This window comes from Condylostylus longicornis, unplaced genomic scaffold (assembly GCF_029603195.1).
Source record: "Condylostylus longicornis isolate FDR11 unplaced genomic scaffold, ASM2960319v2 ptg000110l, whole genome shotgun sequence".
In the NCBI taxonomy this organism is placed as follows: domain Eukaryota; kingdom Metazoa; phylum Arthropoda; class Insecta; order Diptera; family Dolichopodidae; genus Condylostylus; species Condylostylus longicornis.
The window spans coordinates 342,641-355,578 of record NW_026578078.1 but is presented as its reverse complement, the minus strand read 5'-3'; the positions used below and the strand labels follow the sequence as shown (position 1 = coordinate 355,578).

Sequence of the window (12,938 nt, the reverse complement as noted above, 5' to 3'; positions counted from 1 at the left end):
CAGTGAATAATTCGGCAAGTACGAATTAAATGCATTAAATTCGACATTCAAGTATGAATAAATATACAATAACAAATTCAATGCCACTTGTATATTAAATTTGCAAATTTTACATACACAGTACATAAAATGGACGAACATACCTGAATGCCATATATATAGTAAAATGACAACAACATAAATATTTTAGCAATAACCTGGGGGTGATAAAAATATTTATAGACATAATTTATAAATCCGTATGTATATGTACATACATATTTTGCTTTCTTAAAGTATTTAAATATTATCATATGCACATATGTAAAATAATCACAAAATTATGTAGGCATTCTTGATTATTTATTTGTACAGATTACATAAGTAAAATACAAAGAACATGTTGTTCTTATTAAAAAATAAAAATAAAATAAAAAATCAACTTCATTATTATAGCCGACTTGTATTATAGGTACAAAAAATAACGTTATAAATAGACGATGGCCTCAGGATTGTATTTTTGTGTACAAATGTTTGGCTTACTTCTAAATTAATAAGATAAAAAAAGTTTGTTTATGTAGAATAAAAAAAAAACGAAGAAGAATAATTATAAAAATTCATGAAAGAAAAATGATGTTTTCAAGCTCAAATTTGTTATATTTCGTTTTACTAATAAAAAAAAATCCATATAGACGACAAAATTAAAATTGAAATAGCCGAATAATGTAGTAGGTTTATATTCTCAAATCTATATGTCATATACACTGTCATACATACATGAAAATTTACGGTTTAAGAATTGTAATTTCACCAGGTACATTAGAGAACTGAAAAGATATTAATTTTTTGAAATGAACACTATAAGAATTAAAAATGAAGTAGAGATAAAGTGCAATTTTTATTTTAATAACTATAATAAATTATATAACATATAGCTATATAAAAATGTTGTCGTACGGTTTATAATATATGTATATTTTTCTCAAATATAATTATCAACTAGCCCAATGGAATCAAAACGACAAAATCAGCTGTAAGCATGCAATTTGTATTACTCATTTTTTCCATATTTTATTTTGTGGCCTCATTGTATTATTTCATAAGTGCGTGTATATTAAAAATGGCGTGTATACATAATGTGTACATATAATATTATATGCCCAAATTATATTCCATATGAACATATATACATATATAGTTATATACGAGTATATATACTTAAAATTATTTTTCATCAAGCAAAGTATTATTAGTTAGGAATCCCTAAAATAATATCCACATAATATAAATCCTTTCAAATCCTATAATAAAACAGAAAATAGCAATTTTCTTTTTCATTAAAAATTACCTATAAATGAAATCAAAAAACTCAAAGAAAATACTCTTTCAATATAGGGAAAAAAAATTATGTACATAGAGTTACGGATGCTTGTATACATAAAAGAAAATCTTTCAATCTTATTCAGTCACAGTAGCATAAATTTATCCTATCTATTTTGTTATGTAGTTTCACTTTCAATATTATTACTAATGAAACTGAAGAAAAGTATCCTACATACTATACAGTGTATAGTATAGCTGAAATAAATGAATATACATAAATGATTATTAAAATCTTCTTGCTATTAATTTAAAATCCAATTTTCAATGATGTAAACATGAAAATCACCAGATTAAGCCTTATTCCATTTAAGAAAAATTAACTTGGTAAATAAGTACATTATATTATTTTTTTCGGTTAGTTCATAATTTGAAATCTTATTTTATACAAAACATTAAAAAAATATTTTTTTTTAATTGAATTAAGTTTTCAGAAAAAAAATAATTATGAAAATTAAGCTAGTGGAAAAATGTTGAAAAAAATTAATTTTTAAAAAATGAAAATATTTTTGTATAAGTTATTTGTGAATAATTTTAAGGACTTATAGTTGGAAAAATTGAAAAATATCAATTATTTTCTTATTGTATATACATACTTTAATGTTTATTGTAAAAATATAATATTCATAACTCTATTACGAAATCTACAATATGTTTAAAATTAAATATACAATTCAATTTACCTTAAATCTAATTAAATATTTTTCCGAAATAATAAAATATTTCTTAGCAATAAAAAAAAAATCTGATGTGGTCAGCACATAACCGACCGCATTGTGTATTGTCTAGTTAAATGAAAGTGTTACAGAATATTATAAAAATGTCTGTTAAATACTTCTTTCCAATTTTTAGGACATTAGTAAGCTTATAGTTAACATACTTAGAAAAATGTAAATTTGGCTCTTAGTAGAGTTTCGCTTTGTGCTACCCGAATTCCCTGAAATGCTCGCCAGTTAGTTTCGGTAACAACCAGAACTCAAATATCAAATTTCAAGAAATTCCATAAATTTGTTCTGTGGATATGGTGAAAAATGTAAAATCGGCCCGCAAATCAGTTCTCGAGCCCTGATCTTTCCAAAAATGTTATATGTTCATTGCTTTAATATGAGGAATTCATATATTAAATTTCAATGAAATCGGTTGATTTTTTCTTTTTATATACACAAAAGTGTATGTTTGGCCCGTAGTAAACGTCTAGTTGCCGATGCCTGATCTTTCCAAAAAATTTACATGTTCATTGTTTTAATACGGGGAATTCATATATTAAATTTCAATGAAATCGGTTGATTATTTCTCTTTATATACACAAAAATGTATATTTGGCCCGTAGTAAACGCCCAGTTGCTGATGCCTGATTTCTTCTAAAAGTTAGGAATTTTTGCGTATGATCGAGCAAAGCTTATATATGAAATTTCAAGTAAATTGGTTGAATACTTTCTTCAAAATGGTGAAAAATGTAAAATCGGCCCGCAAATCCGTTTTCGAGCCGTGATCTTTTCAAAAAATTTATATGTTCATTGTTTTAATACGAGGAGTTCATATATTAAATTTCAATGAAATCGGTTGATTATTTCTCTTTATATACACAAAAATGTATATTTGGCCCGTAGTAAACGTCTAGTTGCCAATGCCTGATTTCTTCCAAAACATACGAATTTTTGCGGACGGTCGAGCTGAGCTTATATATAAAATTTCAAGTAAATCGGTTGAATATTTTCTTCAAAATGTTCAAAAATGTAAAACAGGCCCGCTAAAAAGTGCAGTTCCCGAGGCCTGATATATACCAAAAGTTGATCGATCCGTGCCATGGTGGAAACAAACTTACATATAAAATTTCATCAAAATCGGTTCAGCCGAACTTGAGATACACGCGTGCACACACAGACCGACAGACCGACAGACCGACAGGTTGCTAAAAATAGTTTATTTACACTTCCCTACTATGGAGAAGTACGTTCCCACCGAAAACTCGATATGCAAAATTTGTTGCCATCACATAACCTACCTATTGTTTACACAATACGGTCGGTAAAAATGTGAGTATAAAAAATTTTAAATTAAAGAAATTTTTTTTTTTAATTCTGAAGTACATACACAAAAACGATACTCGTATTACTAATTATTATTATTTACGAAAATTTCTCTACAAGACCTAAGTATTCTTCGATGAACGATGAAAGCAAAATTTGCAAAGTAAATTTTTTTCTCGCTCTGAGCAATATTACACTCACTTCGAGTAAATTTACCATTAAATTGTGTGAACTTAATTCCAAAATTTTTAATTGAATAAAGTTTACTCTTATCCCTAAAAAATTAATAACAAAACTAAAATAATTCATCAAATTTTATTAGCCTTTTATTTAATAGTTATAATTTGAAAATTCTTGAAAATTTTTGCTGTAACACTTTTTTCACAAAATGAAGAATAAAATGATCACATAATTATTTTATTTTTTATGAATTTTATAAATATTTATAGCCAAAAAAATTTTTATCACTTAAAAATTTTCATAATTAATATTGAAAAATCAATAATAAACCTAAACTTATAAAAATTCTTTATTATCAAAATTAAGGAAACCATTATGTTCTCTTATTGCCAATATTATTTCAGAGGTCAATAGGTTAATATTTTGTTGACTTTTGACATATATAAACATACTTTTTGGTAATAATAGATTACACATTTACATATTATATACATATACTCGTATTAATTATTATTAATAAAGCCTTTCTCTTTTCCTATATTTAATGCTCTTTATTTACTTATTTGTATACACGCATAATGAATATTTACAATATATTCAAATAATAATATTATTATATATAAAATAAATTGTTGTTTAGAAAATCAAAATTTGAACTATGAAAATTTTACGATATAAAGTTGAGAGAAATTGACAAAAAGGGAAGCAATAAAAATTGTTAATTCTACCGAACTGTCATAAAAATGACTGAGATTTAAATATGTACTTTTTGTTAAGACTACTTGGCTATTATGCCTATGTTATAAAAATTATTTGATTTTTTGTTTTTTATTCAAGTAATAAAGAATAAAGAAAAATGTCTCCTTGAGTTTGTTTAAATAAACTTACAAAAACAAAAATCAAATATTTAAAGTATCTAAAGAAAGGATTTTTAAACAAGTTATTCTTAAAAGTTTAGTGTTTGAGTTGAGTACATTTATGCGAATAGAGTGTTACTGAGGTCACTGATTTTAAAAAATTGAACAAATTTTTTAGAATATTATTTATATTATAACATTTTGAAAATTTATACAATATTCTATAAGTCTATTTCCGTAAACTTGTCAGAATTGTGAGAGTTACATTTTACGTTGTAAAATAGTAGAACCTGATAGCCTTCTTGACCTGCTGTACTTTAATAGTCTTCTCAGACTTCACTCTATTCTTTCTATTCTATATATATCATTCTCGCACAAACAAAACTTCTTGTTGATAGGGTGTTAATAATTAATAATGAATTTGAATCGCGTTCTTTGTACAGCTAGACGAATAGTAGTATAAAATCACAATCACAATTTTTATCAGTTTTATTTTAAAAGTTATTTGTAAGATAATGATTTCCCTTTATTTTACAGCTAGACTGTAATATTGTTATGTATTTACATGTACTTATATTACATATTATATACTGTATATGTAGAGGAAAGAACAGAAAGAAAATTACCAGATTTTTTAATAAAAATTTTATTTCTTGGCTATAATAAATTCAATAATTTATCAAAAACAAGAAAAAAAGGAAAATTCTTTTTTGCTTTGTCAATAAATAAAAAAGACTAACGACAAAAAAGTTAATTTTTAATTTCTTTGCGAAATTTCTTTCACCCATAGAAAAAAAATTTAGAGCAGCTTATGAAAATTTATAAGTAGAATTAGTTGTTTAAATACTTTATATATGTTAGTATATTATGTATGTAAGTATTTTTGTATATCACTAAATTGTATTGTATAATTAAAGTTTTAATTTTCACAAAAAGCAAAATTAAAGTTTATTGAATTGATTGAAATGTGAAATTCTTTCTGATTGATGTTGCTGACAATAAGAATTTAACTTTAGGTTTCTCATACTTACTTTTCAAATAACATAATATACATAGGTAAATATTTATTATATGAAATTTTATTATATAAATTCAAATGAAGTTTCGTTATACTATTTAATTGAAAATAACATAACGTACCTCACTTCTTGTTCGGATTTTGCTAACATCCAATATACTTTTGAACGTTTTCTTCTAGAACCGAGTGCTATTAATTGTGATACACTACATCCTTCAGGTAATGGTGGTCGTTTTGGAATTTGTCCAGTCCAATGTGCTATTGCTAACATTTCTGGTGCTTCCTTAACCAATATTTTTCCAGAAGGTGATGAACGCCCTGGTTCCTATAAAAATTAATAAACAAATTAGAGATTGTTTTGAACAAGATGTTGGTGAAATCTATAATTATATTTTTTAAAAAATCCTTTGTCATAATGTTGCAAACCTCTGGATAATAATTAGATCAATTTCATTATTTATATGTATATATATATTTTATACTATTATGACCCTTTATTATCTATTTAATTGCAATTAATGCTTATATACTGGAAATAATTATTAATGTTTATAAAGAATATGGATATTAGGAAAAAATGATAAATTGTCTGTAAATTTAATTTTCATTTTACTCAAAAGGGAATTCATCAAATGTATGTATGTGTATATATATATATTTTATACTCATAAACAATTTTTATATTAAATTCATAATAAAATATTTTTTATTAAAATTCATATGCAAAGTTTATATTTTATACAAGTATTCTTATATATAATATAACATGTATGTATGCATAATTAAGGGTTATACTCCTGTAAAAGGGTCATATTTTATTTTATTCAATTAATTTAAATTTTTCTGGTATTATTTTGTAACCATCAGAAAACACAGGTGACGGTTATTTAAAAAGTGGAAAAAAATTACATAATACACATACATACATATAAAACTCTAATTCGTTTTTTAAAACCCAATTAAACTCAAACGCTTAACAACAGTATATGACGATATATTATTTATTATATGTATGGGTATCTACATTTCATTTACATAAAACTATATACAAATTCTTATTAAAACATTATTTTCTATCTTATTCTTTCAAATGCCAGTTGTTTCACATCAATTTCGAACGATATTTAAAACATAAATTTTTTATATAGTCTTTGTATATCAAATCTAAAATATTAATTTAAGGTAAATATTTGTATTTATTTCTACATTTTTAATATTAACGAACTATATACTACAATATTTAAGCTTTTTGCTTTTCGGAATGTCCGTGAAGTTATAATTCTTAGATCCTAAGAGCTGTAATTAAGCACAAGATTGCAACATTTTATGCAGTTAGCTTTACAATTTTCCAAATATTTAATATTAGTTTTTGGGGTTATGTATAAGATAAATTGTGATTGCATGCATGTTCATAAAAGTGCGCATTGATCTCTTTATCAGAAAAATTATCTCTTTGTAAAATATGGCGTGTCCAAAATACACAATTTCCGCCTTTAGCCGTTCCGTTTTTCCCTTATCATGCGTCCCGACGTTTAGATGGACAGGGATATATCTAAATTAATATAAAATTTTATGCTACTTAAAAATAAACATTTTCAATATAGGTTCACATTGCGAACGGTTCCTTCAAGCGAATAGAATGATGCAAAATTTTATTCTAAAGTTAAAATGTAATTTAATAACCCGTAAGTTTGTAAAGTAAAAAAATTAATAAAAAGAAATTGAAGCTAAGAAATAGACATGATTTGTGAAAAAAGTTTTAACTATTCACAAAGCATTATGCAAGAACATGCAGGATTCTACTAAATCGAAAGAGAGACAAAATATTTTCATTTTTTGTTCACAAATCACACTGCTTTGTGGGTGCCATCATATATGTTAATTTTATAAAATCTCAAGGAGCAGATAATTTTCTCATATCTCGAGAATTGTAGAAGTTAGTGATCAAATTTTCATTGCCGAAAACAATAACAGTAGCTGTATGTTATTTTACCAATCTCACTGAGTTAACACGGTCAACTTGACCTTTTGTTGTTTTTATTCATATTTAATTATTAATTCGAATATCTGCAGAGAAACATAGAAGTTTTTTATAAAAATTATTCAAAATTGAATAAAATATTTTTGCCAGGAAACATTTAATTTGTGATTTTCTGTTCTTGTCATATAAAGCTGTCAGACCGATTATTATCCGTGTTAACAACATTAATTCTTCATTCGTTTTTTTCATTTACCTTTTTTTTTGGAAAAAAGGAAACCTATAAAATAAAATTATTAGAGAAAATTTATAAATTTATGTTTGCACAAAATTGCCCTTTATACACAAGGGATCAAACATATTTTGCAAAGTATTTTTTTCCCGTACACTTCATTTTTGTTGTTTTTATCGGAATACCTAAATTACTTTACGAATTTTTGGTTTATATAAATTTTAAGTCCCGAAATTCTAATATTTTATAAAATATTCGACAACAAATTTTAATATTTTAGTTTTACTTCCCAAAAAAAAACGAAAAATAAAAAAGAAATTTTTTAATAATAAAAAAAAAAGGATCAACATACCCAATACAATAAAATGGTTTTTCATATATGCATTGATACATACATATATATACTTCATAATGTTAAGAAATGTATGTTATGTTGAAAGTTCATAATTGATGGAATCTGAGAAGGGATTAACATAAACGATGAAATTAAAAGAAAAAGAGAAAAGGAACGTGAAAACAAAGTAAACAATTTCGTAAAATTAAAATTATATTCGCACCGCACCTGTATTAATTACTAGACTTGAAAAATTTTGAAATTAAAGGATAAAATTTTTAATTGCGTCATACAGATACACAGGTATGTTTATTATGTGATGTTTTATAAAATTCTCTAAGAAAATTAATAAAATTTTTAATCATTCAACTTAAATTTTCATATTGGACCATAACTAAGCAATTAATCGCATTAATTAATTAGAAAATTCCTGGCACGTTATTTAACCGACAATAAACAGTGTAGCGACGCCGAATGACGCCGGCGAATTAATGTTTTTTATACGACTCTTAAATTTAAACAAAATTATGGTAAAAAAGCAGCATTTAAATATTTCCGCATCCGAATTTAAAAAAAAAATTGAGGCTAAAGTATTTCCAAATTATTTTGAGCCTAAGCTCAAAATTCTATAAGTTTCTATTCTGTAAAGTCAATAAATTGTTGCTTAAAGCATAGCTACATGTATAACAGTTGATTATCGTATAAAGTAACCGTAATAATAAAATTCTTTTACAGAAACTTACCGTGAACCAGGCCATGGTAGAGTCATCGTAGAGGACCACCCATTCTTCTGACCATCGATTCCATAAAAGTTGCTCTAAAATAATAAAAATATAATAACATATAAAAAAAATACCAAAATACAAATTTGTATGTGGTTTTTAATATTTAAATTTAGATCTAAAAGAATCATTTGCTTTCAATTTACGCAGAATAAATTAACAAAATTAAAAGTTGTAAGAAAAAAACATTTTCAAATTACTTATTCACATTATTAAATTCCATATAGGCTTATAAAAAAAATTTTATGATATTATTTTTTTGTTGCTTCATACGTGGAATTTTTCTACATACATAATATTATATTAAAAATGAGGATAATCAAATTCTGTAGACATTTTATGTTGGGAACAATTTCCTAAAGAATACAGAGGATTAAGATAAACGATTATTCAAATGACATAAATTCTTTTTTATAATATTATTTAGAAAATTAACCTTGACTCTTCAAAAATGAATAATAAATCATAATTCACTTTTGAGGAAAATGAAAAATGAATTTTTGGAAAATAATTTTGCTGTGGCTAAAATTATAATAAGAGTAAAAAAAGCACTCACATTTACTCGTATCTCGTTTTATTTATAAATATTTCAAAAAATTTGATTTATATTTATTTAGTATAATAATTTTACGCAAAAAAATAATATTATGTACTTTACTTGGAGTTAATTGAAGTTAACTTAAATATCTCACGTATGAATACATTTATTGGGTTTTTTTGTGCAAAAATTTTAACCTTGATTACAAATAATTTATTATTATTAACACTAATGAGACAAATAGGCAATTTGTTGAGCACAAATACTAATAACTGGTTGAACATAAGCGGTAAATACAAGGATGCATTATTTATATTAAATGTAAGATATGTAATAAATTTGCATTATAGCCAAGAAATTATGTTTCATATTTAGTAAAATAATGAGCCAATCGATTTTTTAATGCAAATTTTGTTTTACGGAATGAAAAAGTTTGTATCCTGGAAAAATAAGTATTTTGTTCTGGTCGATTTAGGTTCTAAACATTCTATTATCTTGCAAGCTAATATAATTGAATTTTTCCCAAAAATAATAAGAAGGGAAACCAAATTGTAGAAAATATTTTAAAAAATTCGGTGCAAACATTTTTTTGCAATAGAAATAGAATATCGAATAGTTGTAAAAGTTCGAAGTGTTAGCATTCTTACTTTATTCTGCCTCACATTCTTACTTTATTCGATACAATACGAGTATAATAATATGTAATTATTAAAAAAAAATTCACATTCTGTTAAATTCCAACTGCAATTCATTAAAAATAAATATTTATATGTATGTATATGTTTATAATTCGAAATGTCTGTATTTTTAAATACATATACCTTTGCACATAACAGTATTTTTATGGAATGTTTTTTTTGTAATAAATTTTTCCATAAAAATTCTTAAACAAATCATGTATAATGATAAAAAAGAAAGGATAATAATCTGGATAAGAATTGTGCCTGATATCCTGAAATCCTTTCGGTTTAATTAAAACAATAAATTTTCATTTGACTAATTGGAAGGATAGGTATTATTCCCAAAGGAAATGCAATATTTTCTTTTTGGATTTTTCCCCTTTTATCATGAGTAAAACTATATGTTTTTTTCCGCAAAGATTTGAAATTGAATTAAAAAAAATTTTTTTTTAACTTTTAATACAAAATTAGTGAGAAAAACCAATAATTTTCTTTTTTTTTTAAATATTATAATAGGATAAGAATATTATGTTATTATAAAGATGGATTACAAATATTTAACCAAAATCCCTTGATTATACCCGTACAAATGTATGTTCAAAGGATATTATAATGAAGTCCTTCCGTCCGCCCATCGCAACGATAACTCAAAATCTAATTGAGCTCATCTCACCAAATATTGACAAATTTTATTAATACTAGTAAATGCTTGGACCCAATTTTAATTGGGTCTGACCGAGGCAGTGATTCGGTTAGCTGTCCTACAACTTAAAAATAATTTGGCTATATATTAAATATTACTAAAGATATTACAGTGAAGTTTCGCATAAGCAAATAATATTATTGTGGTAATTAAAAACAATGTCGACATTTATTAACTCCTTTCGGTGGCTTCCATAAAATATCAGTAATTATTTTAAAAACTACTTTACGTACAGTATGAAATTTTGTATAAACAAATATAGTAACACAACATTTTCGGTAAAAGTTATTCAGACCTTACGTTGAGCGCTTATAATAGTTGTCAAAAAAATTTCAGAAAGTTATTTTTCATCATCGCAAAAGTAATTACACCTATAATGTACGAGTACAAATTTCGAGTATATTGTTGTCTTAGCAGCTTTTCTTATCTTTATTTTAAAAATGATAAAGTTTTGTACTCTTTTGGGCCAAAATAAGAAATTTAAGAAAATTAGTAATTTATTAAAAAAAAATTAATTTTTTTGTTACTCGTAATTTTAGTTTTCAACAAAAATTTTAAAATTTTTAAGAGAAAATTAAAGCAATTTTTTTTAATGATTTTATAAAATAATAAAAGAACAGCTGCTGACGATTTCTAAATTTAAATTAATAAAATATTTTCATACAAATTTTTCTATTTTTTGTTTTTTATTCGCAAACATTTTTTTTTTCCAACAAAATACAACAATTTTCATAATCAACGAATATGCAGTAACAATTTTAAACTTTTATGCTTTTCCTCTTTTAACTAAAATTAACAAAACTGAAAACACACTGTTAAACAAGACTTTACTAATTTCTTTTGTGTTTTCTCTTTATTTTTACTTTTTTTTTTTTTGATTCTTTGATTGCCCCTTAAAGCTATAAAAAAATTTTCCGACAAAATAAAAGAAGAAAAAAAAAATTATGTGTTTACCATAGAATTTTACAATATGCCCAATAAAAAAGAGTGTTATTAGTTTCAAAATAATTTTTATAAAAAGTTAAATTAACATTGAAAAAAAAAAAATTGAATAGCTAGCTAAAAAAATTTTTTTAAATCTAATCAAAAATAAAAATTTTTTCAATATTGAACTTATGACTTCCATTTGGTGGTTAAATTTTAATTTGTAACAAATGCTTTATTATTTTTTATTATTATATAAAACGAATTGCTTAGGCCAAGCATCAATTATCATGCAAGTTAATATTGCATGAAAGAGCAGAAGCAACCATTATTTAAACGCACAAAAATACAACATCAGATTGCCTGGCAAAACCGTCGTCATTTAATGAGAATGGAAAAGCAAATGGTAGAGGGTAAGTAAGGGTTAGAGTTTATTTAAATAATCATAGTTAGATTTTTTAATCTTCTAATAATTTTGTAAGAGGAAATTTCATCAGCAATTATATTTATAAATTGTAGAAAGAGCTAACTTAGTTTTGGTTAAAAGTGTAATATTATTAAAACCGTCAATAACTTTTATATGGTATATTATGTATTGTATAACGTATGTGCTATACATAAAAATTTCTTGCATATGTTAAGGCGTACCATTATCAAAATATAGAAATAGAAATACTAAATAATATTGTTATAGAAAACTTTGAAGATATTAAGAAAGTCTGACGGAGAAAATTGTTATGATGTATTTTAAAAGTTTTAAATAAAATGTATAAAAGTTTGTTTTCAAAGAATTTGAAATTTTTATTAAAGTTATAGTAAAGTTATTATGCAACCATAAACAAAATTTTTACATTAGCAACTTTTTGTTTTATATTCTGTTTGTAATTTAACTTTTATCTTGCCTTTTATTCATAAACACTATATAAATTTATTTTACACCATATTAAAAGTATTTAAAAGCAGTTCTCGTTTTGCCAAATATGAAACGATGATTGCAATTTTAAATAGTTTTAAATGCTTTAAAAGTTTTTATTTGTATACGAAATAAGGTTATTTTGTGAGATCAAGTTTTCTTCATTGAGAATGTTGGAAAACTACTTACAAAATATCAAATTTTAGTGCAATATGCCCAAATTTTGAAGTTAAAGAACATAATGTTAAACTAATAAATTAATAGCCCGATATGCCAATTAAGAACCTTAACTCATTCGCTGTCAAGGGCTTTTTTTCATTTTGTCCCCAGGTGCCATTTCTTAACTTTTATCTTGTATTATAAATTATGAAGTAAAATTCTAAAAAGAACTACAAAGGACCTTTAGAACT

General features: G+C 24.4%; 1 protein-coding gene across 3 annotated transcripts in view; it reads right to left on the bottom strand.

Moving 5' to 3' along the window:
- The window catches only part of LOC129614505 (uncharacterized), a 130,740-nt gene that overhangs the window by 27,596 nt on the left and 90,206 nt on the right, over positions 1–12,938 (bottom strand). For all 3 annotated transcript variants that reach the window (XM_055529143.1, XM_055529142.1, XM_055529144.1), the window contains exons 4-5: positions 8,732–8,805; positions 5,567–5,769 (exon numbers count right to left, since the gene is read on the bottom strand). In XM_055529143.1, the coding sequence (XP_055385118.1) occupies positions 5,567–5,769; positions 8,732–8,805 (277 nt within the window). The remainder of the gene's footprint in view (positions 1–5,566; positions 5,770–8,731; positions 8,806–12,938) is intronic.